At 41.3% G+C, this 26481-nt stretch overlaps 1 protein-coding gene across 1 annotated transcript; it reads left to right on the forward strand.

Moving 5' to 3' along the window:
* Positions 1-1823: 1823 nt before the first annotated feature.
* On the forward strand, positions 1824-22182 carry LOC130143057 (fructose-1,6-bisphosphatase isozyme 2). The gene is made up of 7 exons (XM_056325616.1): positions 1824-2243; positions 4902-5064; positions 5970-6062; positions 11693-11833; positions 13034-13171; positions 19308-19427; positions 21968-22182. Exons 1-7 carry the CDS (start codon positions 2071-2073, stop codon positions 22157-22159), a joined length of 1020 nt encoding a protein of 339 aa, XP_056181591.1. The 5' UTR covers positions 1824-2070; the 3' UTR covers positions 22160-22182.
* The last annotated feature ends 4299 nt before the right edge of the window (positions 22183-26481 follow it).

Raw genomic sequence — 26481 nt, forward strand, 5'->3', positions numbered from 1 at the left:
CTGATGGTATTCGAGCGACACAGCAGAGAGATTTTGCATTAAAAACATTATAGTACTGGTCAGGGTGACAACTGCCATGATGATTAAATCATGCACAGAATGTAATGGCTGTACTTTAAGCCAGCAGATCTGTTTGCATGTATAACATGAAACCTGTCCCCTTCTTTTATTAATAGCACTGTGTGCTACCCCAGAGCTCCCTAAATATGTTATATTTTGGTTTTGTACAATGTCTGTTCAAAGAAAGAAAGTCTTCTAAACTGGCAAAAGTGCTCTGAAATATTTCCCCCCTGATGTGAATGGTATTGTATACTTTTAACCAGATCACAGTGGCAGAAAAAAGAAATCGTCAATATCACTTTCTTCTTCCACCATTGCCTTAAACGATGTAGTGCAAAATCTGCCTGTTGCTCCACGTGGGGAGCTCTGCTCACCAGTCCTTCTTCCTCCTTAGAATAAGACTTGAAAAACATCCCCAAACCTAAGCACATGGGATGCAAGCAGCACTGAACTCTGTCTTTCTACTTGCTGCTAGTGTTCAGGGCTGCCAGTCCTTAAGACCTTTGCTTGAGGCTGGTTTCAAAGTAGAAAACTGAAGCATTCAAATCCCTGTACAGCTCTCCAGGTAATGTATGGTTCATGGGTAAAGAGACACTTTCAGGAAAATCCAAATAAATGCTAAAGATTAAAAAAGGAATGGAAAAAATCAAAACTCTTTGTCTACTGCTGCAGTAGGCAAAAAATTATTTAAAAAAAATAAAGCTAGGTATATGTTTTGTTACTGAATTTTGTTTCTGTCTTCCTTGCATGATTTTAGTGCAGTAATTTGGTTAAGCAAATTATAACAGTGAAAGTCAATCAAACTTTTCTTCTTTAACCCCAGATTTTCTTGTTTTGCTTGTGGGCTTTCCAGATCTTGTGCTGAAAAATAAGAGATTGCTGCTAATAAGTAAAATGAAGAGTACAAGATACAATTTTTCTTACTGCTTTATCTGAGTGGGAAGATAGTGCTGCAATTCAAGTTTGTAATTCCAATATTCCAGACAGTATGTACCTAGTTCACTGACAATTCTGTTTACCTTCACATTATCATCAATGTGATCCAAGCATATTGCTTATAAGGAGTTACTGACAGTATAATTGCAAACTTGGACATACCTGTATTTATATGGTGCACTACAATACCAATGCCGAAGTAAAATTTCATTTTGTGAGTTATGACACAGGTATGCTTAAATCAGATAAGCTTCATTTGTAAATTATTGAAGATACAATTACTTTGTAACCAGTTAAGCCACAGATCACCAGTACTTCACATTCATGCAAGCCGTATAATATTACAAGTAGCCCAGACTAGGAATGAAGTAATTAAAATGGAATTGCAGTAGACCAACTAGCAACATAAAACATCTTTAAGAAACGCATGCATAGATGCACGCTGCATCTCTTGTTGATTCCCCTGGGATGTCATACACCTTAAAAGCCCGCTTCTGTGGAGAAGGCTGAAAGGGTGAGCAAGCAGGCATTAGGGTGATTTGGGAAGGGAACGTCACCATCCAGATTCACAGTGCACTGGGTGCCCTGCCGTGGGGCACTATGGCACACGTGGTTACTGGTGCCCTATGCCTACATTTCTGGTGACTTGCAAATTTTGCAGCTTGCCTTGTCTATGCTGATGGTATTCTAAGCAGCTACAGGAAAGCAGTTTCCAGCTAAGCAGACAGCGAGAGTTTTACCTTATAAGCAGTCTAATGCACAATTAGAATATGTTACTAGGTCTAATTTCATGTCACTAATTTCAGTGTGTGGGGAGAGCAGCAGAGCAGTGGGTTGCTCAGCTGTAGTCCTGTCTCAGGCTCCTTTCCTGCATCCCAGAGGAGCCGTGGAGCCAGCCTGGGGAGCGGTTATTCTGAGCACTCAATCACATGGTCTTAGAAACACCTTAATAAACCCTGACCAGCAACGCAGCCAAGAGCTTCACCTCAAAATAAAACAGCTACCCAGGATCTCAACACTGCAAAAAAGGGTCTCATCCAGCTGAGAAGATAGGAACTCTGGTACCCAGCAGAAATGACAGACAAAAGCCCCTTCGAAACAGATATGCTGACGCTCACTCGATTCGTTATGGAGAAGGGACGCCGCATTAAAGGAGCGACAGGGGAGCTGACACAGCTGCTCAACTCCATGCTGACTGCCATAAAGGCCATTTCCTCTGCAGTCAGAAAGGCAGGCCTTGCCCACATGTGAGTCCTACCTAGCGATACGGGGAGGAGGTAGAGAGGCAGCTGCTTGCACAGCAAGGCTGGGGAGAGGGATTCAGAAATACATTGGAAGCGTCTCTTTTAAGCTGAGTGACTGTAGACATGAGGTCAGAGCCTGGATTACCATGAGTGGGAAGTGGGAGATCTGTCTTTTTGGATCATTTTTATATTGGGTGAGAAATAGACATTTAAACTAACTGCCATTCTGTAATATTTTAGTCTAAAAATGTAACTTCAATGCACTGCTCACCTTGTTATCCCTTGTAAATGTTGATACTGATCTAGTTTTAAATCTGCTTTGAATTTGCAGAATATCACACCATGATATTTTTAATGCAGAATATCACACCATGATATTTTCTGCTAACATCCAAACCTGGTGCTGAGCTGTGCAAATCAGGGCTTGGCTTATCTTGGGAAGTTGATGTTCTGCCTGACTGCAGTGTAAGTAATGGTCTAAAGCAACAGCCCTGTAAGAAATGCTGCACGCTGCCACGCATGAGTGCATGTCCCCTTCCTTCCTCAAGTAGTATCAGGATTACAGGTGGGGAATCTGAAAATGCCCTATATGAAAAATATAGCGATGTGGCATCTAGTGATTTAGCAAATGGAATGAAGAATTGCCTTAGTAAAGCCTGAACTGAACTGTTCCTCACAGGGCTAGGTGAAGGAGACATCAGTGAGATTCTTTTAATGGTGATCTATCTGAAGCAGTTCAGTGAGCTGGAATGTCCCAATAAAATTATGCATTTAAATAAATATACAGGTTCTGTTATGTATTGAAAGATATGTTTCTGTACATGCCTGTGAATCTACATATGCATACATGCATAAAAACCACAGGGAATATATTTATGTAAGACAGTATCTGTAATTTTTTCTAACCCCTGCCCCCTCCCTTCCATAACACCAAAATGTATGACACTCAGGGGTCTCTGTGCTTCTGTTGACTAGTTTGGTCAAAGTCCTCCATGATCTTTGCAAATCATGAATTCAATTTCTCAGTACTATCACCCTCATTTCACAGGTACGGACCATAATATGTAGAGAGGACATTGAGACATACTCGAAGGTAATAGCAGCATCAGGCTCCTATGCCCTAACTGCTAAACTGTGCTTTATCTCTGCACCTGCTTGGGTGAAGCTCAGCTGTTTTTCCTCCCTGACCCAGAGGAACAGTTGCTTTTATCTCATTTTCATCTTCAATATGCAACCTCTGAGGTATTTAATAAGTGGGAAGAATCACTGTTTGATAGATGAGAGGTAGAATAGCCACCTAGCCTACAGGACACACTGTGCTGGATGAAGCTTCACTTCAGAAAGAAAGCATCCGTTATGGTGAGGAGCAAATGTCTCCCTGTGTAAACAAAAGTTTCAGGTGATGAACCAGAAATATCTGAAGTATCCAAACACACAAATTAGTAACTTCCACCAGTCAAAGTACTGCAACTAACCATGAAATTTCAGAAATTCCTATGGCAAACCATCAATCATGGTGACTGGCTTGCATCTGTTTGCATATGTGGTTTGAGCTCTGATTTTTCTAGCCCCTTCAAACAGGAGACTGTGAAGTGTCTTTAATGTTAAAGACTCAGCATTAATGTTTAACAAATTTGCCATTCAAAAGTAAAGGATGACTTTTCCCAAGCCATAGACTTGAGCTGGGAATGTGCCTGAAAACACACTAACTGGAGAATGGGTGCTTAGCACTCCCTGAAAATCATGGTCCTTTCCAGTATCTCAAATTTGGCACTCCAAAATAAAGAGCCCCAACAGTTCAATACTTCTGAAAAGCTCAGGCAGCTTTGAGCTTTGAGTAAGACAAAAGACCTGCCCTGCTCCCAGCTAAAGCCTGCTGCTGACCAACATCCTAGGGATTAATTACTTGCCCCTTTCCTCTTCCTTCCTTTTTTTTTTTTTTTCATAATGAATAAAAATGCTGTATCTACACCCTGTACAATTTTTTATACTTCTAAGAGGCCCTGACCATGCACAGAAGGTCTAAACAGTGCTTCCTCAACAGGGAATTGCAAAAATACATGTACTGCTATACACTAGATCATTACTGTATTGCTAAAATCAGGTTAGAGGACAGAAGCATCATCCTAACTCAGCCAAGGATCACTAAATAAAACAGACCTTGATCTTTAGATACAGTTCAGCATGGGGAATCGTCTGAGGGTGTCTTTAAAGCTTCTGCTTTTGGGGTGGCTGGGCACTGAGTGGACATGGATTACAGGACCATCACGGATCTCTGAGCAGCCAGTGGCAGAAAATCATGCAAGTGCCAACTGCCCATTCTCTTCCCTCAAAGCTACTGCCAGACACTTTGTGGGATGACTAGGGAAGTCCGGCACACAGTGGCCAGGCTGTGGGCTCTGCTTCTGGCTTGGAGAACATCCAAGCAGGAGCAAAAGGACCGAGGCACAGCCCCAAAATGATGCCATTGCCTTTTCTTTTTCTCATGCACACTTTTGATTTCTAGCAGCAGCAACCATCTCCTAATGCACCTTAGCAATTCGATCTAAAGGTTAGAGGTGTAGGAAGATGAGAGGAAGGAGCCACCTTGATTTCTTTTTTCTCTAAAAGCCCATAACGTTGGCCTCCCTCAGGTTTCTTAATATTTTTACTTTCCTGTAGGTTTGGTATAGCTGGCACTGTAAACGTGACCGGTGACGAGGTGAAGAAGCTGGATGTATTATCCAACTCCCTGGTGATTAATATGCTCCAATCCTCCTACACCACCTGCGTCCTGGTCACCGAGGAGAACAAAGATGCCATCGTCACACCGAAAGACAAGCAGGTCTGTGCGGCTCCTGCCGCCAGGGGTTACGGGCTCAGGCAGCAGCAGATGGCACTCTCGTTTCAAGTATGAAACCTGGGGCTGGCCCCACAGCCAACCCTTCCCGGGGGAATTCAGAAAATTTGCACCATTACTGCATTGTTTTGATTAATAACTGTGGTGGATGACATGGTTTCAACAGCTAAAGAAGCTGTGGAGGGTGAAATTGCTATTAAAGTTTTTTTGTGAAGGGGGGAGAATAATTATTTTTGAGCTTGTTAATACACCCCAGATCCCAGGTGTAAAGTGTACTATTACATTCCCTTACCACCAGTGTAACGGTTTTGGATTACATTAATATTTAGGCAAGATAAAATGAGATGAGGGGCCAGCAGAACCGGGTTTTATGTTACATGCCCAGAGGAAACACCTGACTGCTTCATCTGGATTCCCCCAGGAGAGGATCCTGTTGCTTACACTGATATAACTTATCCTTTCCCCAAGATGTTTTCCCTCTGCTGCCTTACCCTCAAACCTCAAATCACAGGCAAAGCCTTTTGTTCATAACAAAATGTAAAAAAACAGAACACATTTGCTGGAGGAAGATACTCACTTCCAAAATGAGTCCTTAGCTTTCAAGAGATTTCTTGCATTGCTTGGCAGCAGAGGAGTGCTCCTTTCTACCATCACATTTTGTGCTGTTCAAGCAGAAATGTGCCCTCTCCTATTTCTCCAGCAGGCCCTGCAGGGAGTGGGTGTCACTGTGCTCCAGGGCCAGATGGGTCAACAGTGCCGCCTTCTCTGACAGGCTGTGTGCACTTGGGGCACTAAACACAGTCATAAAAACATGGGTTTTGTCAAATAAAAGGAAATAATAGTGCAAGACTACATATAATTTAATGCTTCCCTTGCAACTCCTGTTTTAGGGTAAATACGTTGTGTGCTTTGATCCCCTTGATGGCTCATCCAATATAGACTGCTTGGCACCAATAGGAACAATATTTGCTATCTACAAAAAGGTAAGAGAATGAATGAAGCATGCATAGCATGATTCACTTGGTAAAAGCAAAATGTCTTGGGCATATCAATTTGCTTAGTTTCTTTCCTAGGTCTTTTAAGTGTCTTTGGGATCAACAGAGCCTTAGAAAGGGTAGAAGAGGTAACACTTGAGATTCATGTGTGCTAAAATGCTGCCTGAATTCCCAGGAAGGGGACACTCAGTCCCATGAAATTGTTAGGAGGCAGCACTTCCCTCCTCCAGACTCACAAGCACTTAAATAAAACCCCGTCAGCACCAGGCAGGTGGGTAGCTGCTTCAGTGATGTCCTTACTCTCTGCAGGAGAGCTGAGGGGTGTCTCAGCGCCTACGACTCACTCACTGTGTTTGTCTACCCAGATGGTGGCTGGGGAGGGCTGATGGTCACTGCCCAGATCGTATCATGGTTAGCAGTGTGGTGGCCTCCCAGCACAAGTTGCTTGGCCTACAATGGATGGGAGTTTATAAGCAGACTATCAATGGGGGCCACCGGAGGCTTGAAGGAACCAGTCACCTACAGCTGCTGGTGCATTGCCTGCATGTCTGCTCCCATGGGGCTGCACAGAATAGCAACTGCACAGCCAATTAACAAACATTAATAGTTAAGAGTCATGCCAAGTCTTGTGATTTGATTGCTAATCTCCCAGCAGCTGGTGTTTTCCCTAAAGCCTGAGCTCACAGTCATATGACTATGGGAGACCCTCAGCCATTACTGTTGTGAAGTAACATTTACAGGACTTGTGACTGCAAAGAAGTCTTTGTAGACTCAGATGCTACACTTCAAACATGAAGATACATTTTTAAAGCTCTCTTTCATCTTCTAACTCTTAATTTTCCACTGGTTATTCCTCTTTTTTTTACATTTCTGGTAGGCAATGCACTAATCATCACTGTTGAGAAGATGCATCTACTAGTAAACCGAATAGTTCAAGCACATGGCACAAGCCAAATGCTGGTATATAGCTGTCCACGCTGTCAACAGTTAGTACAAACCCCCATCACAGGTGCAGCCCAGACCAACAACACTGAGATGATGCCTGGGTATGGCTTCTGGAAAGAGCAGCCCAGGGACTTCCTCCAGTACTGTCTACCACCTTGCTTTTTGCAGGGAAGAGGACTTAGCTGTATGGATGCAACCAATGCCATGTGCCCTTATGGTAAGCAAAGGGGCCCCCATTCTCTTCACTTACCTGTCTAAAGATAGTCTAGAAGACATTTGCAGCAGGCAATAGCTGAATTGTCCACTGTCGCTAAAGCTGGTAAGCACCATCCTACAAATACTAAACATTAGCTTTCTCTTTCTAAAAATATCAAATTACTCTGCATAACTACAAGGGCAAATGCTCAGTGTGATTAATATAACTTAGCAGGTTGAAATACAAATTAGATTTCTCTACCGTCTTTAACTCGCCTGTTAATATATGTAAAGACTACAGACTCACAGTCTTCTCTAGGGTTCTGTTTCAGAACAGAACAGAATTACCAAAGAACTCATGTCACTCCCAAATACTCGAGTTTTCAATTAATTTTCTGAACCTTCCATAGTTGTTGTTTTTGTTGTTAACATATTTGTTGTAAACATTGTTTCTAAGTTCTGGTTTTCATGTGGGTGGATACCCTTCAGCACTTCACAAGAAGAAAATTACATTGCTTTGTACAAATGCTTCATATCGAAATGAAAACCCTGCTGCTAGGATGAAGCACAGTTCATAAATTACATAAACAACTTACCATTTTTCCCTGGAAAATTAGAAACAATGTTGAATTTACAGACTTTCACTTCCGTAATTCTTTCTATTAAAATGCTGATTCCAAAATACATGTTAATTAATGCACCTTCCTCTCAGACAAGACAATTTCATAGCCACGCTATTAACTTTAAACACTATTAACTTCAAAGTCTTTGAAATAATTAAATAATAATGTGCTTTATGGATTGTTACTGAAGGGTAGCGTAAAAGGAATAAAAGTGACATGTTTATCCCAGTGGATGAGAACCACTTAAGAAAGAAAACACAATTTAAGGTTCATGAACATCATTTTTTAAAAGCTAGAACTGTAATTTCAAAGGATGATCCTTAGCACCTGTCTGATATTCAGTGTCTTCCAATTCTCAGATGATTGCATGGCTGATTTTCTCACTGTGTTACCACCTTAGCTTCATTTCCAAAGGCATACCCTCCACTACTGAAATATTTGCCTCACTTTAGCAGAAAAATGTAATCAGCACTTTTCTACAAAGGCTAGACTTGGCCAATACATCTCAAACTTGAAAATGGTTCTCTGGCTGCTCCCAGTCCAGAGCCATTGCCATGGTGGCAAGTAACATTGCCTCTTGCCAGAAATGCACTGCATCAGTTTCTTGGAGAAAACCACCAGGAAGTTAAGTGCCGTCTTAGGGTTTTATGTAATTTTCCACCTGGCTTTTACTGTCTGAAGCATGGGTGGTATTGTTAAAAAGACCAAAAACATTCAGAAAAGTGGGGCTGAAAGAGAAGCCTCGCTGAATCAGCTGAAGCCAGAGCAAGGGATATGGCCCTGGCAGTCACTGCTGCTGAGGGGCTCTCAGCTCATGGAGTATCAGGATGTGGTCACAGTAAGTATTTTTTGCTTGGATTCTTCCCAATTTTTCATCCCACTGAGCTGAATCTACAACTTTCAGTTCATGCTGCACATATATGGTATGAAACTGCTGCTTTGTTTCATTCTGGTTTTAATTTGTAACTTTGCCCCGTGCTTCAGATGTATTTTATTCCTCCCTCTTCACTGTCATGAGGACAATGTCCTTCCCTCCATGTGGTTTCTCACAGAGAAGGTGTAAGAATTCAGGGCAAATGCAAAGGGTACTCACCAAACACATGATGCAAACGGAGACCTGGAAGCCAAGTCCTTCCAGAGCTACTCCCACTACTAGAAATCCCTCATGTGATGTTAGGCAAATCATGCATGCAAAAATTTTCAGACTCAGGTATCACCTGATGGTACCCCTGTAGCCACACTCGCAGGCCTTGTTTCATCTGCTTCATACCAACAACAAGCCAAAGTGACGGTGTCAACACTTGGCAGAGCTTCTCTGCAGTCCCCTTGACTGTTTCAGTGCTTTGCATAAAGAGCTCTAAAAAAATTTCACCATCACCATCTCACAGTCAAAATATAATAGAAAAGAAATCCATCTATGCACCAGAAAGAAGTGAAAACATTCAGCAGCTACCAGACTCTACTGACCAGCTTAATTCGCTGGTTTGTTTCACAATACATGGTACTTGGCAGGACAAAGCTCCTGCAGTCCCAACAATGAAGTATCAGCTGATCTGTAGCTTTTTTACATTCTGTCTGACAAGCTCTGCAAAATGTTTGTCTGAGACAGCTTTCTTCCTTCCTTTTGGAAGCTGGCTCTTGGAAACACAGTGTGAATGAAGAATGAAAACCAAGGGTATTCTGCCCGGCTGTCCATCTCCTGAGGAAGAAGTTCCTCTGGTTTTTTTCAGAATAATCAATAAATGTGTGATTTCTCAACCATATAAACATAGAAAATGTATTCAAGAGAGAGGACTGAAAAGCTCATCTCAGAAAAATGTATTTTGAATCAATATCATATGTAAACAGCAACTATGTATGCTGTTTATACACCATGTTCTATAAAACAAACCTCTTTACTGTATTTATACAAAATTAATTTTTATTCAATGAGGAAAGCATACAAAGAGCTAGGAGAACCATAATATGCTTGCAACTAGTTGTGTAAATGTATGTTTAATTCTGCATTTAATGTTGCAAACAGTCTACTGTAGACAACCATTGTTTTTGATGTTGAGATATATGTGCCATGGGCATATATTTTTGAAAGAGAAGATGCTGTGTAGGGTGTAATAGTTGGTTCTGTAAAAGATTGTTTAGCAAAGCACTAGCCACTACTAGTCAGTATTCAAAAATATACAAACAAGTGTTTTAACTAGTTTTCCTTCATTATGTGCATTATAACCTCTCTGAATAAGCAGCTTGGCACAGAATAATTCCAAGGGACTGCATACAAGATGTATTTGCACATGGTATATTTCAGGTCCCATGAAGAGCTGGCTGGCAAGTGGAATTTTTTTCTACAAAAGAAATAAAAAAAAGAAATGGCAAAATAATGATAAAAAAAAACTTGATCAAAATACAGCTAAGAACCGTAAGCTAAAGTAACAAAGTAAGAAAATCTTTCAGCTGAAAATGAAAATACTTTACTGTAGAGCTACTGTCTTCATATGCCAAGAAATACGTAGTTTTGGTGTCCTACATCTCACTTTTCCTCTAGAAGCTGGCATACAATAATTAACAGGACCCCCAGGTTACCCTTAGCTTTCTGCCCTGCTAGGACCCTGATGGGCACCCTGAGACCTCCTTGCCATGGGGCACACCAGAGAACTTCTCTGTTAAGGAGAGATGTTTTCCTTTGGAAAATATCTTTGGAATCCATTCATGAATTTTTAAGGAATTAAGTGGATAGTCACCAAATATTTCATTTCCTACACAAAACAGTATCCACTGATCTTTCCTTTTTTATCCAGGTATTTAGGGCTAGACCTGCTGTTTCTATTTAGCTGCTACTCAATCTAATCAAACCCATGCAATCACTGAGAAATTGTCTGAGTCTGGAACAATAAAATGCTAAACCAGGGCCTGAAGTAAGGATCTAAGGGGGTTCTCTTTTAATTCCTCATGAACCACCATCAAAATATCCACAGAAGACCTACCACAACAGACCAGCTTTTAAAGAAACATTAAAATCAAGCATTCCCTGACCATGTTGTAGTCCCAGGAGGTGAAGACTCAAGCCAGCCTTCCCAAGTGCTCTTGGCTGTTCTCCTTTCTTACTCTACCAAACTCTTGTATGCCATGGCTGAGGCACACCCCTAAAGCTGGCTGGAAATACTTGCACCAGGTCTGCTTGGGGTCTTGTTGTTCAGTGGTAACCAAAGTGCTAAATCAAAGTGTAAGTGTTGGAAATTGATTAAAAGCCTGAAGTACGTTGCCAGGTGAATGTTCTAGGGAGAGTTATACCTGCACACACATACACATTACATATGCAAATGCAGTTGTTATTTTATGTATAGTATGAACATTTACATCACCTCAGCTGCCCATTGCTTCACCAGCAGAGGCCAATGCACAATCCTGGTTCTATCATGTTGCACAATCTACCTTTTTATTCTGCATTACTGGAAGCAATTTTTCTGTAATGTTAATTACTGCATTCGCCTCACAGTTATTCCCTCTGAAAGGTGTCAGTGTGATAGCTTATGTTTACATTTACAGAAAATTAGTATCTCTGTTCTGTCTCAGATTTCTGATGTTCTTGAATAGACTGGCCTGTAACGCTAAGGTATCAGCTTTGTTGCAGGTATTGATTGCATGACATAGATAAAATAACGAATGCTCAACATTCTGTTCCAGCCTGTGCATGTACTTGTACCAGACTTGCTGTGACCCAGTGGGGAAAATCTCTCTTTCGGTTGTTTCAAAGGCCTGCATAGACTCAAAAAGGAAATCTGCCCCATGTTATTATTGAAGTGTTGTTTTATTGTTTCTCGTAAGCATTTAACCTTCAGTCCAGTGGTAATTTTTCCTCAGGAAACAGATGATGAGCCCTCTGAAAAAGATGCTTTGCAGCCTGGACGCAAGATTGTTGCTGCAGGCTATGCCCTGTATGGCAGTGCTACGCTGGTCGCCCTCTCGACAGGGCAAGGAGTGGACTGCTTCATGCTCGATCCGGTACAGTCATGGTGTTAATCACATTGCCACTATCTTTTAGAGCTTTCCATGCTTGGGTTTACTAATTTTTGTTACTCCCTGACTGTAACCTAGGCAATCTATGCAATTCTTTTTTTCACCCATGTCCTGGAGCATCCCACTTCCACCTTACAAATATTTAATAACACATGGTTATGTTCGATGCCATACCTCTGTTTGTTTGTTTCTTCTACTCAGTGAAAGAGAGTTTAAGTCAAACAGCATTCGAAACCCTGTTCATTCAAACCAAACTGCTGGTTTGCAGAAACACTTAAGAAAATTTACTCTGAACAGTGTCTTTGCCTCCACTTACAGGACTCCTTTTTCTGTCTGTAGAAGAACCTCAGCATGTTCAGTGTTATATAGTCTGGGACAAGGACCATTTTTTGATACAGTTCATGCAAAGCGAGTGATGTCAGGTTTCCTGAGTGCAATTTAGTTTTATAGCTAAGTCCTTTAAGCTGCGTACCCAACAATTTGCAAAAGCACAACCATACCCATAGAATTGGAGGACATGTGCCCCCCCCCCCCCAGTGCCCAGCCCAGGAGCCCATCAGGTGTTACTGGAGGCATGCAGAAAGGAAACTGCTCATTAGAGAAACCAGCACTAGATGTGGGCAATAACATGGGGCGGGGGTGGGGTTGGATAAAAAGGTGTAATATTATCAGAATTCCTTTTAACCTTTATAAATGGGCCCATTCTAAGTGGGAAAAACTGGGAGAGTAACTGCTCTGGTTAAAGACAGCAGAAAAGAAGGTGATAATTGCACTCAAACTGCAGACAGCAACACCTGGGAGCAGCTGACCACATTCACTTAAGATATCTAGACAAGGCAGGCAAAAAGAGTTCAAAAATCAGAAGGCAGTGTAATTTCTTAATTTGTAACCTTATGATACGTGGACAGAGATTCACAATCCATCTGCTTTCAGGGCTGACTGATGTTCTTTTGATACAGTTGAATTGCTTTTTATAGTACCAATGTGACAAGTTCTTATTAACTTAACACAGGTTCTGTGCATTCTGCTCTTTTTGAAATACTGTGAAGCTATACACAAGTCTAGCACTGAAAGGACCAAGCTGTGCTAGCGTTTCTGCCATCTCTAGTGTGACAACAGTAACAGAAAGTCAACAAAATTTTTCTACTGCTTGTTAATATGCTGCTCTATCCTGTTCTTCCATAGGGTCTTGGTGAATTTATTTTGGTGGACAGAGATGTTAAAATCAAGAAGAAAGGGAAGACATACAGTCTCAATGAAGGTTATGCGAAGTATTTTGATGCTGCAATGACAGATTATTTACAAAAGAAGAAATTCCCTGAGGTAAGAAAATATTAGCACTGTATTCTTGCACTGTGCACTGGCAAGCACTGCATTCCATGCAGTCCTGGCTGATGGGAAAGGATTTGAAGTCCTGGATGAGTTCAGCCCACCATAACCCTTTTGTGCCATCAGATCCATTTTGGGTATGTATCTGCTGTGTTTTTTTCTGGTGCCCCAACATCTTTTATAACTTAGACTTAGGTAAGTAAATTCATAGCTTGTTCGTCACTGTGTGGAGGAAAATGTGCTGTACATGAAGAACCAGTTTTTTTAAAAAGCCTCTGAAACCATGCCAGCGAAGTGTGGATGTACCCTTGTTTTCTAGCTTATCTGAATATGCAGTTCAGTCATATGCACAGACGGGCATTTGGGGCTAAATTCCACAACACTGCCCAGAAGGTGCTTACAGGGATCTGGGTGACACCTTCTCCTTCCTGTACGTGCTTGGATCTGAGAAATGCATTTATCACTCTTGCACTGTCTGCTTGCATCATGTGGAGCATGAACCTATCCACAGATTGAAAATAAAAAAAGGTGTGAGGCACAATTTCACTGTATTCTGTTGTTAAGAGGATTATATTGTGTCCCTCAAAGGGGTAAAGCTGAGAACATCCCATGTCTGATGAACTTCCTTGTGGGGACATACAGCTCTGTATGGCCTCTAGTCAGTGCTAGGAGGATGCAACACAAACTCTCCATGTGGAAAGCTGGAAGGTCTCTAGAAAGTGTGGCTATATGACCAGTAAGTCACTACAAAATATGGTGATGTGGAACAGCTCAGGACTGAATTTTGCCAGGAAGCTGGTTTTAATGCTCTTTTTTTAAAAAAAACAAAACAAAACCAAACCAAAACCCATAGGATTATTTTTTACGCTATTATTTGCCAAGAATACTTATACAGGGCTCATGTAAAAATTGATGTATCCAGTAGAATACTTCAGGGTGCTGTACAAGGGAAAAGTAATGAATAAGAATTTAAACCATAGTCCTGTGAGAAGCTCCTTCTCAGCTGAAAATCTGAATTTACTACATTCGATATAGCTGCAATGCAACCTCATCTTAAAACCTCTTTTCCATATTACCCAGATTGTAGCTACAGAGGGTGTCACATCACAGCATTTAAAATATATTCATTTTGAATATTTGAGGCTATTTCGAAACTTCAAAGCCTGCTTTCAGTCCAGCTGTGAGAGAAGCAGGAGCCCCAACACAACTTTCATACTTCCTTAAAACTAAGCCAGCTGGGAAAGAGGAGATCTGTGCTTTTCATTATGTTCACGTTATGCTGAGCTATGTATTCTGTATAATGCACTAACACTGGATTTATTAATTTGTGTTTTTGCAAACCACCCAAGTGTTGTTTAAAGTGAAACTCTTCAATAAATCATCAACCCCAGACAACCATAAAAAGACTGAAAAGATTTCAAATTCAGTGGAAAGACCGGACAGAGATATTTCACCATGGGCTTAGTGAGGACAGCTCCTTCAGGTGATTCACTGAATCCTTATGTTAGGACATACAGGAAAAACCTCATTTGCAAACACTATTTTATCTCAAATCTGTGCTTCATTTGAGGAAAATCTATTGAAAATGTGCTGCTGTGCTAATGCAACAGAAGTTGGCAGAAGGTGTTTCTGTTATTTTAAAGCAAGCAGCACAGTAGTGCATGGATTATTTGGGGCAGGGGAAGCCTCCTCAGGGGTGCTCAACAAGAACATTGCTCTGCTTCTCTGAGACATAGGGTTGTCTGCGTGAGAAGGGTCAAGGCGCCAGTGTCATGGCTACAAAGCAGAGGGAACGGCCCTGCCCACCTGAAAGCTTGTTATGAACCTGAGTTTTGGAAACAGCATAACTCAGTTCCTTGATTTAAAAAGGACATTATATTTGCATTGTGGGAGGACAAGAGAGAGAAGGTGTTGCTACCTTTCTGTAGCATGAAACCTGCTTCCTGGCATCATCTGTAAGCCTTACCAAATACAGCTACATTGGTGGATGCTCCTGCCTTCTGTGCAGCACCCAGGTGGAGCATTACACCGCTTTGGTCTTTGTCTTCCTTTCTTCAGCATGTACAAGGGCAGTGGGGGGTATCTGCTGGATACCCCCTGCCTCTGACTTGAGGAGGAACTGATGTGTAGGTCATGGGGGATCCCTTCTTACTCAGGCAGATCATTCTCACTCTATGGCCTTCTGGCCGCTAGAAGCCAAGAGACTAGGCATTAATTTCAGGTACTCATCACGTTCTTATCCCTTTTGTTCCTTTGATCCTACTTCTGTTTCCTCCTTCCTGTGGTTCTTGGTCAACATGTTGTTCAGATGACTCTAATATTGCCACAAAAAACCTGGGAAGTTAAAAATACAACAGGCAAATGAAGTAGGAAGTTGTCCACAACATGTCCTGTGTTCTGTATTACTGTCATTGGTGACCAAACATTACAATCAATGTTTATGTGGAGAGGAGAGACTTTCCCTTACTATCTAACAACAGCATCCCTGATCAGGCAGTTTGAACTACAAAGCCATGTTGACTGTCAAAGTTTCTTGTGGACCACCATTCACCTAAGGTATCAATACTGAATTAAAAGCACTGGAAAAGTGCTGCTGTTGTGCAGGCCAGCTGTAAATCTCCTACCATTGTCATGTAGATCTTAGTAGGAAATATTTGTCTAGACACATCTCTTCTGGAATGAGAGTCCAGAGTAAAGATAATTTTTTGTTAAGCATCACAAAATCTCCTGCTGCTTAGCCAGCTTGAAGAGCAAGCTGCTGTTTGTAAGGCTGCCTGTAACACATGTTTGTGCCAGCCTGCACCGTATAATGGGCACTTGATAGGCCAGAAACTGTTTCTGCACAAGTATCACTCTTAACTCCTTCCCAAAGTGTATTCTTCCACCAGTAATGCTTGCAGGGCCCTTGCCTCAAGCTGGCACTGATTCACTGATGGTAGAACTCAGATGCTGTGGGCATCGTTGTCCTTTGCTATTTCACCCATTTTTATCTTTGCTTCCTATAGCCACAATAGAAGTTGAGAGTCTTGTCACAGCTTGTTGGTTGAGAGCCATGCAATGGAGACTCCCTGGTTAAGGATTTGTCTTCGCAATGCCATCAAAAACTTGCCATCAACAGCACATTTCAGCATGAAGCATTCTTCTGGAGCCAGCCCAGGTGTGCCCCAGTGATATAAAAAAGCTAATAAAAACACCGTGATTTTGTCACCATAACTGTATGTGGAGCAAGGGATGCAGGGTGCTGCTGTAGTCTGTAGGAAAGAGTTTTTTCCCCCTGCTCTCCTGGTCGCTGTAGTTATGCCAGAAATACACAGTCTTAACTCTGCTGTGGAGGAACATAGCCTTTAGAAATCAGTACAATACGGAAGTGAGAAAGTGACTTACATCACATTGTGAAGAAAAAAATCACAGGACCTACCTGTTATGAGCTATTTTTGTTCCTCTGGGTTAAGCGAAAAATAAGCAGGCAGAAGGGTGGAAGTAAGAGCAATCACAATGGTGATTACTCAATGTTTACTAAAACACCATGGATGCTGACCAAGGAAACATCAAGGTTCTCCAATTCTTTCATTAGTATCAGCTGAAGCAGTATGGAGTGCTCACTGGGCAAACACACAGTTTGGCATTACTCAGAACCCAGGATGAATCTCCCTAACATTCATGTTCTGTTATTTTGTTTGAGAAGAAAGCCTTGGCAATATGCCAGCATGCGTGCAACACCTATTAACTTTCTCACCTGTAATAAAAACGTCTGGGTGACTGAACTGGAGAAACAAGAAGTAACATTTCTAGTAACTAGAAGGATTATTAATTCCTCCCATGCAGGTAGCTGTAAGCTAAGGCAAGTGAAAATTTTGTTTCACTCTGTCCTTCAAGTGATAACTGTACCAGAATGGAGGAAATCCTCTTCTGTATTTTTCTTAGCACAGCCTCAGCAGGTTTCTAGCAGGTGAATTTCTGTCAGGGTAAGAAGCAACTAAAATTGTCAGTGGCATCTCATCAGCTTCACCTAACACTGTCCATGCACACATATATTGTGTAAATGACCTGCACACGAATAGGAAATCCAGCATACCCTAAATGTATCTGGTTATTTGTACAAAGGTGGCTCAGCTGTGTGGATCACCACCAGTAAATTTCATACATGTGGGTTGCAGACTTTTTATTTGATAATGTCATGGAAGCAGTCCTTAGCAGCCTGCTTCAGGGCCTGTTTATCATCAATACACTATGACTTTTCTTAATGTTTAACAAACTTCCCTTAAGACTTGCTTCATCACCTTCTGAAACCTTAAAAAAAGAGCTCTTCCTTTGACTGGATTTTTAAATGTAATTTTAAACCATAACCATATAATCATGCAATTTCCATAATTGCAGGCTTGCATTGGTGTCTCTCCAACACCTCTTAAGGTGTTTTTTTCTGACCTCAGATTTTTACAGTTGCAAAGTCACAAGTACAAACAGTTGTGGGATGGAGAAGCTACCATATGAAGTCTAAACATGTAATTATTTGAGGGTAAGCCATGGGAAATAAGGGGTCAAATACTTAAAACATATTTTCGGTTGTGCCTGGAAGTAACAGGGCCATGTTTAAACAAACTAAATATAAAAACTCCAGGCTGTGCCTTACCCATCATGTCTACCATACTTTACATTGTTTTCCTCTGAATTTTCAGTTCTAATGTGTACAAGAAGAAAGAACAATGGAAAACAGCATAAGTGCAGTTGAACAAGGGTTATCACCTAGGATGGAACAGTTCTCTGTTCCAGTTTTACTACCAGCTGTATCAAATATCCAAGTCTTATATTTAGTGGATTAGGAGTCAACTTCTTAGTGTTGTGTGGCATGATATTGTGCAATTTTATGAGAATCTCTTCCCATAAAAGAGAATCAATATCAAGACTTCACAGTTGCATTGAACAGTTTGAAAAAATTATTTCAAAATAGAATTATGTTTTTCTCTATCTGTTTTTTCCTCCCACTTGTGGATTCTTTTTTTCCCAAATAACATCATAATTTTGCTGGGAAGGGTGACTAACTTGTGATGTCTGGAGGTCTTGGGGGTGGCATTGCTGAACAAGTTATTTATGTATTTCTCTGGATCTACTATCAGCACAAGGTGAGCTTTGTAGAAAGCACTAAGATCATTTATTAGAAAACTGACCCAGACAGAAAAATCTGCAGAGGTCTTTTCAACTTTTAACATTGCAATACACAAATATATGTATGTGTATTAAATGTGCATGAAGTCCCAGTCTCTAGTAATTTTCTGGGGAGGCGCAAATTCTTCCTCTGCTTCATTGAAGACAGAGTGAGAGGTATCAAAAGACCAACAGACTTCTTGGCATAGTAGCTTTTGAAAAGCTTTCCTTCAGTTTACATTTGTATTGTGTATCTGCCCTTCATAAAAGTATGGTGATGCATCACTTTTCTCAGGTGGAGCTTATTTGGTGTACATAACTTCTATTTGTGCAAGATACCTTTGCTTGTCTTCTACCTTTCCTACCTTACCATTTTTATGACCAGTAAATCTGAGACTGGTATGAATACTCCCCTGTCTGCTCTCGCTAAAATGACCTGCCCTTCAGCAACATCAGTTTCTAAGATGAAAGCAAGGAAAACAATATTCATGAATAAATTCCCATCTCCCAAACTAAGCTGCAGAATGAATGCTAAGACCAATCTCACACCTTGACAAATAAGCTAGAAGGAAAAAGCTGAAGTCCTCTGGGAACCATCTGGACGTGTATTGAAAAGTAACATCCCTCCTCATGCTTAGGAACCAGTGAAGGATCAGCAATCAAATGGGTACCTTGTTCTGATAATGCCAAGAAATTTTCAGCCACTGTTAGCAGCCATTGCTTTTCCACACTCTAGGGGTTGATACCAAATTGTGCACTCAAATTATGGGCACCCTGGTTTCCATACTGTGAATGCAGCTCTTGAAAGTGCTTATTTTAGAATTAAATATACAATCACTACATCTTACAAAATGCTTCAGGCTGGTTTAGTGTCCATAAGCAAGCATTGATTTAAGCAGCTTTGATTCCTGTTTCATAACAAAACTACACTGTGCCATGCTACTAGCTGTCTAGCCTGGTAGATATAATGCTTCACTCTGTTTTCCAGGATGGCAGTTCCCCATACGGCGCCAGGTACGTGGGCTCTATGGTAGCTGATGTTCACCGTACGTTGATGTATGGGGGGATCTTCATGTATCCTGCTAATCAGAAGAGTCCTAAAGGAAAGGTAAATCACTTGACTTACTCTCTGGTGAACTTAGTCAACCTGATACCTCTGGTTTTCCCAGAGCGTAAAGGAACAGTTTAGATACATAAACAGATAATAATTTTCCACCCCTGGAGAAAATTATTAATGGATATGATGGTCAGCAATCAAATTTAGGCAATTGCCAATTCAGGCCAGAAGTCTTCCAGTGTACTTTTATATTACAGACTACTCAAATGCTTTTCACTGCAACCAAAGGGCTTTATTCATTTTCCTGAAGAGAAACATTTCAGTACCATAGAAACCTGTTGAGACACCTATGCACCGCTGGCAGTTAGCAGTTACATCACAGGCCTAAGGAAGACCTGTGCACTTCATACTGGCAGCTAGAGTCCAGGTGGGATATGCTGAACTCGAGACAGGGTTTTGGCCAATGTTAGACAGCTGAGTTTGCCTACCTAGTATTTCCAAAGGATGTTAAACCTATTATCACCAGACCTGCAAATACGAGCTTCTACTAACTGATCTGAAAACTTCACCAGTGGAAGGTGCTTCACGCGTGCTAAGATGAGTATTCTTGGAAAAGATGATTATTCTTGGAAAAGATGATTTCCCATTTGGACATCTGTACAAAACACACTGACTGACTGAAGTGCAATGCAATCCAGTGACTCCCTGAATCTGCTGGGTCATGGATGATAGTCAACCTCAACTTTTCTCCTGCAGCATCAAATATCCTTTTGTTCTGAAATCTGAGTTAAATTATTGTTGAAAGATGAGAAACAGGACAAAAGAACAAATGTATGAAGTACCTGTAACATTTTACAAAAGTCAAGATTTTCAAATGACTTAGCCTACATTGACTATTGGATTGATCTGGCTTGGACTCCCGTAGTAGAGAAAGTAATGAAAGAAGCAAAACTGTACTATCATTGTAAACAAAAATTTTCTTCTTGCCTTCTCAGACTTCAGGTGTGTACAGCTCTTTTTATATAAACCTCTTCTTGCTGGAGAGGTAATGCCTTTGTGGTAGGTGCTGTGACCATCATCCTCCTGAAAGACAGTCCATGCACTTAGAGAGCTGATAGAAACCAAATGTCACTGGAATTGATCCAAAGGCTTTAGAGTAAATGCAAATGACATGCATGTAGGCCCTATCATCTAGAGCTCCTTCTTTCAGTTAAAAGAAGAGTGAGAACAAAATGCTCAATAAGCAGTGCAGAACCAGCCAATAAATAGATCTTTTCAAATCAGGTATGTTAAATAATATTTTTTATGAATGTAAGATTTATAGTTCTCTGTTAGGTGAAAAAAGTTAAACCTATCTGAAGACAGAGCCCATTTGAAGACCCCTAAGTGTGACTGCACTACACCCTGAAGGAAAACTGCTTTTCTTAAGCCACGTAGTCACAGTTAAGCAACACAAACTCCACAGTGGTACAACAAAGGTTGGGCATGCACCAACGAGAGCAAAAAAGGCTATTGGTCTTGTGTTGCCTGTCACATGGAGTCCTTGTACCAGAAGTAGCACTTCAGTGGCGTTTAAAGATAAGAATGAAGGTAATATGCACTATTTAAATTTGTGATATAACATGGTTTTATTACAAACAGCTTGACAAAGGAATGATGGCTAGTAAAATCCTGAGTCCAACCCATTTCTTTGTCTCTACATACGGTTGCACTCTGTCACACTTCCTTTTCCCCAGAAAATATTCCCTCTTTTGCATATACGAAAAGCCCTTCAAACATAATAGCTACTAATGTTGTTGTGCACGATCATTTCATAGACCATCAAAGATTCAACTAAACCTACAGAAATCATGTCTGTTAAAAAAATAACCATCTATACCCTTTTAAACACAGAAACTTTTGGCTGATGTCCCAAATTGTTTGCATTCCACCAGAACACAGGCACACCAGACGTAACATTTTTAAACATGTGAACAGATACCAGGGTCTAAACCAAAAGTGCCTCTGTACCAAAAGGGAAACATTGCTTTTAATAATTACTGCAGTTACTTCTGAAAACATAGCCACTATCTAGATGAGTTCAGGCCGCTAGTATCTATTCACATTTTGAAGAGCAGCAATCAAATCCTGAAATTTGAAACTGGGCGCATCAAGTTTCAAACTCCAAAATACCCTGACCAAACACAATGTGATTACCCCAAGCTTTCAGGTAACATGTAAAGCCTGTACGTGAGCAGAGATTTTGGCTTTTCTTTCCCAGTACTGTTAACTTAGCTGGCTTAGATGTTTTCCTGGTATCTGTGGGCCTAGCAGCTGCTTTTGACTTTTTTGACAAAATACAGCTTCACTGGTGCTGCACATCAGTATGTCAGCTTGGAAACAATGGTGGTGACGCTTGGATGCAGGGTCAGTACACTTTTCCTTGAAATAGAAGGTGTTAAGGGAGGTGAGAACAGGAAAGAGAAGAAGGAGGAGCTGCTGAGAGACATCACTTGGTGTTGGTACAGAATTTTCCAAAATCACAAAAAGTTCTGGCAAGTCCTTTGGTGTAATTTCCCCCAAAGGCAGTCATGTGTTCTCTTTCTTTCTAGCTCCGACTCCTCTACGAGTGCAACCCAATGGCCTTCATCATTGAGCAGGCAGGTGGGATGGCAACTACAGGGACTGAGGCAGTGCTGGATGTGAAACCTGAGAGTATTCACCAAAGAGTCCCTCTGATCCTCGGTTCTCCAGATGACGTGCAAGAATACCTCGCTTGTGTACAGAAACACAAGAGCAGCTAAAGTCCTCATCAGACTTTGCTCATCCGTCTTCAGTCTACAGGAAAAGCCATACGTATCAAGATGGTGGATTCCAGCACTTAGCACCCATCTCTCAGTGAAAATGCCACTTTGTGAGAACAGGAAAAATAGTGAGAATGGCTGATGAGAAAAACCAAAAATTTCATTTCTCTTTGCAGACAAACGTAAAAATCCTCTAACTCTGATTTATGCAGTGCAAATGTAGAGACAGACACCTGATTATTAAACAGAAGTGACTTACTTTATATAATATTAACAAAAGGAAGTGGGCTGTATCAGTACACCCATTTGATCTGAAGCTTTACACCTGACATTAGATGATTGGCATTGTTTGGGGCAGGATTTTCACATCAACATTCGCAATGCCATTACCTGGATTTTCTGTCAGAGTTTTTGTTGCAGGTGCTTTTTATCTTGACAGCCCTGAGAAGAACAAAAGTCTCGAGCTGTCTGAAACAGTTCTAAGCTCCAAATTATATATGTCTTGGGTAACTAATAAAGATGAAAAGGCTACAAAATTTCCAGTTATTTCAGTTCTCTTCAGAAGAGGAAAATGCCCCGTGTTATTTACAGACAGGTAACCTTCAACGGCACAAATTACAATAAACCATTGCTATGGGTGTGACACTCAAATCGTGCCTGTCCCCTGTTTTTCCATTGTCCTCTGCAACAGAAGATGAGCTATTGCCACCAAGCCACCGTCACACCTCCATTTGCTTTTATTTTGAAAGGTTCTCATTTCAGATTGAAGTTTGCCATTTTATGCACATCATACTGGCGTTCCTAATCACCTCCAGCACATCTGTCCTGTTGATGCCCTAGTGCCATGTCTCAGGCTTGACACCATCTAAGGAGATCAGGAATCGCAAAAATTATTAATGAAACTAAATGTGTGATTATGTTAGGTGATAGAGGTGTGAAAATTGGGCTTTAGGTTACTTTAAGTATTAGACATCCTGATGCCTCTATAGCCCTCCTGCCTTATTTCACAGATGTCCCTTTTGGTGACCATCTTGTTGTAAGCAACTTGTGCCCCATCTGCTCGTTTTCACCCCCACTCTACACCCCCAGCCAAGGCTATATTAAGAACACTCTTAAGAATTATATTAGGACATAGATAGGAGTTCAACATACTGCTGCCAAGAAACTCCAGTGGTTATTTTTGAACTTAAAGCTACGTTCTGTTCTTCATAAAGAAGAAGCAGGCTAAATAAAGGCAGACAGAAAAGTATACAGGACAGGTATTTACCCTCAGGTGTTGTTATCCCAGGGGGTCAGGATGTGATTTCAGTACTACTTCAGGTATCAAAGCACTCCTTCTGCAGGTCTTTGTCTGGCACTCTTTAAAACTTAACAGTGGCAACTGTCTAGAATCAGCAAGTACAGTGTGTACTTGTTTATTCCGTTCCTCCTCATGTGCTTCCTCAGTCTCTGCTATCAACAGCAAAACACAAGCAACACTTAAATCCTGGAGAAGGAGGAAGAAGCAGAAAAAACTACAAGGGCTTAGGCAGTAGACAACTTTATACTGCAGAACGCAATTGTGCGCTCTGACTATGAAAGCTAATAAATCAAGTTTTCCTGCAAACAAAATATGCACATTGTGTATATGTACGCATCTATATGTGTTTATACATATATTTTATACATATATAGTCATTCTCTCTATCTCCCCAGCAAACTCCATGTAAAAACACAAATAGTTGTTGATGTCACCAATTTATTAAGAAACTCTATTGCATTTTTTAAATCTGAAACCTGAAACCAAGCACAGTTCAAGGCTAGTCTAGCTAACAATACCGGTACTGCTTTAGAAGAAAGATAACCTGATCCTGTTTCCAAGGGGCCGAAAGAGATGACAAAGGACAGAGCAAGAACATGGATTTGGTACTCTCCTATATAAACGCAGGGCCTCTAAAAATTACTACTTTTGGGGGAAATGCTGAAACAAGTTTGTATTGCAGTGGGTATGCACACTCTAGTGACCAGGATCTGTGTTCCTGTGTTGGCAGTCTGCACACTGCAACGTGTCAGTCATTCAGTGCCCTAGTGCCAGCAGAACAGTGCCTAAGTTGCCTTCATTTAAGTATGATTTCGCAGCAAAAACTGCATATAATCCCAGGTGCTACCCTTCCCATATATATATGTGGGGTTTTTTTCCCTGAGTTTGCACCTGAAGCACCTGTTAGTGGAGGAGCTAGTGCTGGGTCACTGATCTGAGAAACAACTGCTGTTTGGGTGGCTGCTGATACCTAAATAGTAACATCCACATTCTGTGGGCTGCCGGGTGGCTGGTATCTACAAAGAGATCAATATCTTCACTGTATAAACAGCCCATGCAAACCCCAAAGGGAGATTAGGAAACCAGCAACTTTCTCCAGTGTGAACTCTGGATTTTCTTCACCAGAGTCCCCTTTTGACCTACTACACCTACACTGCTGTCTAAGCACTTGCTTATATGTTCTTTGCTATATCTAGCACAACCCTGCAATCCGACTGCTCTACAGAGTCCTTCTTAAACCTCAGGATAAGTTTGCAGTTTCCCTTTCCAGTGCAATACCAGTTCAAACTGTTTCTCCAGAGCTCTCTGACACAAACCGCAGGGTGTCTGTGGTGGTGGCTCACCACCCACACAGCCCTGGCGATACTGGGCCACAACTTCCCTTCATGGTCAGGGTGCCTGAAGGCATGCAGACAGCGGAGAAAACAAGATGTAGCATTTTTTATTTTTATTTGAAAATCCAGATCTTGTATTTAGTGGTTGGAATGGTGAGAAAGGGGACACACCTTGAGCTGCCATCAACACTACTGGGAGGAGCAGGAAAGCTGGCATGGGCCAGTGCTCATGACGAAGGCACTCTGACTCCGCTTCTGCATTCAGAAGGTGGTGACACCTGGTGTTATTCCTCGGACAGATACTCACATGATACAAAATGGAAAATACATGGAAACATCGAGTACATGAAGCAACAGACCCGCATTTAAGTATTAGTTCACAGATGTGCCTTTCTATCAGTATTTAATGGTTTCCTGGCATAAACAAATGCCAGCTTGACTTCCTATTACTTTTGGAAGAGGATGCGGAAAGGAAAATATACTAGTTGTACTGTGCCCAGTATGTAACAAACACGACTGTTCTGAAGGCACTGGTTTCTGATTTGTTGCCAAATCTAATTCCTATTTCCAGTTTCAGGACACCTTTGCACCTATTTCATAAGTAAAATAAAAGCAAACTACCTAAACCTAGCGGTATCCAGTAACACAAGCAAACAGAGAAATTCCACCAGTCTCTAATAAATAAGCAGTTGTTCACAAATTACTTTGACTGGAAATTTAGTCTTGAACAGCCAGGCGTAGAGGGTTGGCCTTGTGACTGCAATCATGAGACAGGGATCAGAGAACAGGTCGGGGCTGGCAGGCATCCCACCAGCCTCATGGCACCCAGCCTGCCTGCGCTGCTGCCCTGCCCACCCTCTGCAGCTGGAGCTCGCCTTGCCCTGAGACAGCAAGACAACCAGAGCAGAGATGCTGTGTGAAATGTTGGATCAATTGTGACTTTAAGCATTTGTATCAGGAGCCCATACTTCATTCAGCTTTCCACAAAACATACACACAGGGATTTTAGTTGGTTTTTTAATAGAGCCAACTGATATTTCTGGAAAAACCAGGTAAGACTTTTCTTCATTTATAAAATGGAAGCTAATTACAGACAGAGAACAAGAAAGAGCTCTTAGTTTACCCAGATTATACTACCCAGTTAGGCTCACTGTGAGAAAAGGGTGGTTGGTACCTATGGAACAGAAGAGAGGGATTAACAGGAGCAAAGGTGATAAATTCATTAACTCCTGCAAGACTGCAAAGATGAAATTACCTATTTTCCAGAGATATCCAAGGCCCAAACATGGTTAAAGCACAGAACAGAATGAACACAGAGACACAGGATCTCCACACAGTTACCCAGAGGAACAGAACCCCAGAAGTTTTGAGAAGAGAGTCACCATCATTCAGACTTCATGCTATCGTGGACAATACTCACAAACTCCATGCACTGCTACTGAAAACACTTTCAAGTTTTGTTCCTAGCTTTCTGCAAATACAGATGTGGTTTCAGGAAACAGAAAAATAAAAACCTTAAGCCATGCATGTGATGTAATTCCACTGAACTGATTTTAATACTTCCTGGAGATAGGCGACAGATATGCTTTCCCACTGAGCTCTGCCCTGGGGGAGTTGCTCTCACCTGATGCAATGATTTACATCAAGGTTTTTTCCAGGACACCGTTCACCAGGAGTCAAGCAGGTTT

This window comes from Falco biarmicus, chromosome Z (genome assembly GCF_023638135.1).
Source record: "Falco biarmicus isolate bFalBia1 chromosome Z, bFalBia1.pri, whole genome shotgun sequence".
NCBI classification, from domain to species: domain Eukaryota; kingdom Metazoa; phylum Chordata; class Aves; order Falconiformes; family Falconidae; genus Falco; species Falco biarmicus.

Excerpts from the sequence above, each read along its gene's own strand:
- LOC130143057 (XM_056325616.1), top strand. The coding sequence starts at position 2,071 with ATGACAGACAAAAGCCCCTTCGAAACAGATATGCTGACGCTCACTCGA. Across the intron at positions 6,063-11,692 it reads TATTTGCTATCTACAAAAAG|GAAACAGATGATGAGCCCTC; the intron begins GTAAGAGAATGA and ends ATTTTTCCTCAG. Across the intron at positions 19,428-21,967 it reads AGAAGAGTCCTAAAGGAAAG|CTCCGACTCCTCTACGAGTG; the intron begins GTAAATCACTTG and ends CTTTCTTTCTAG.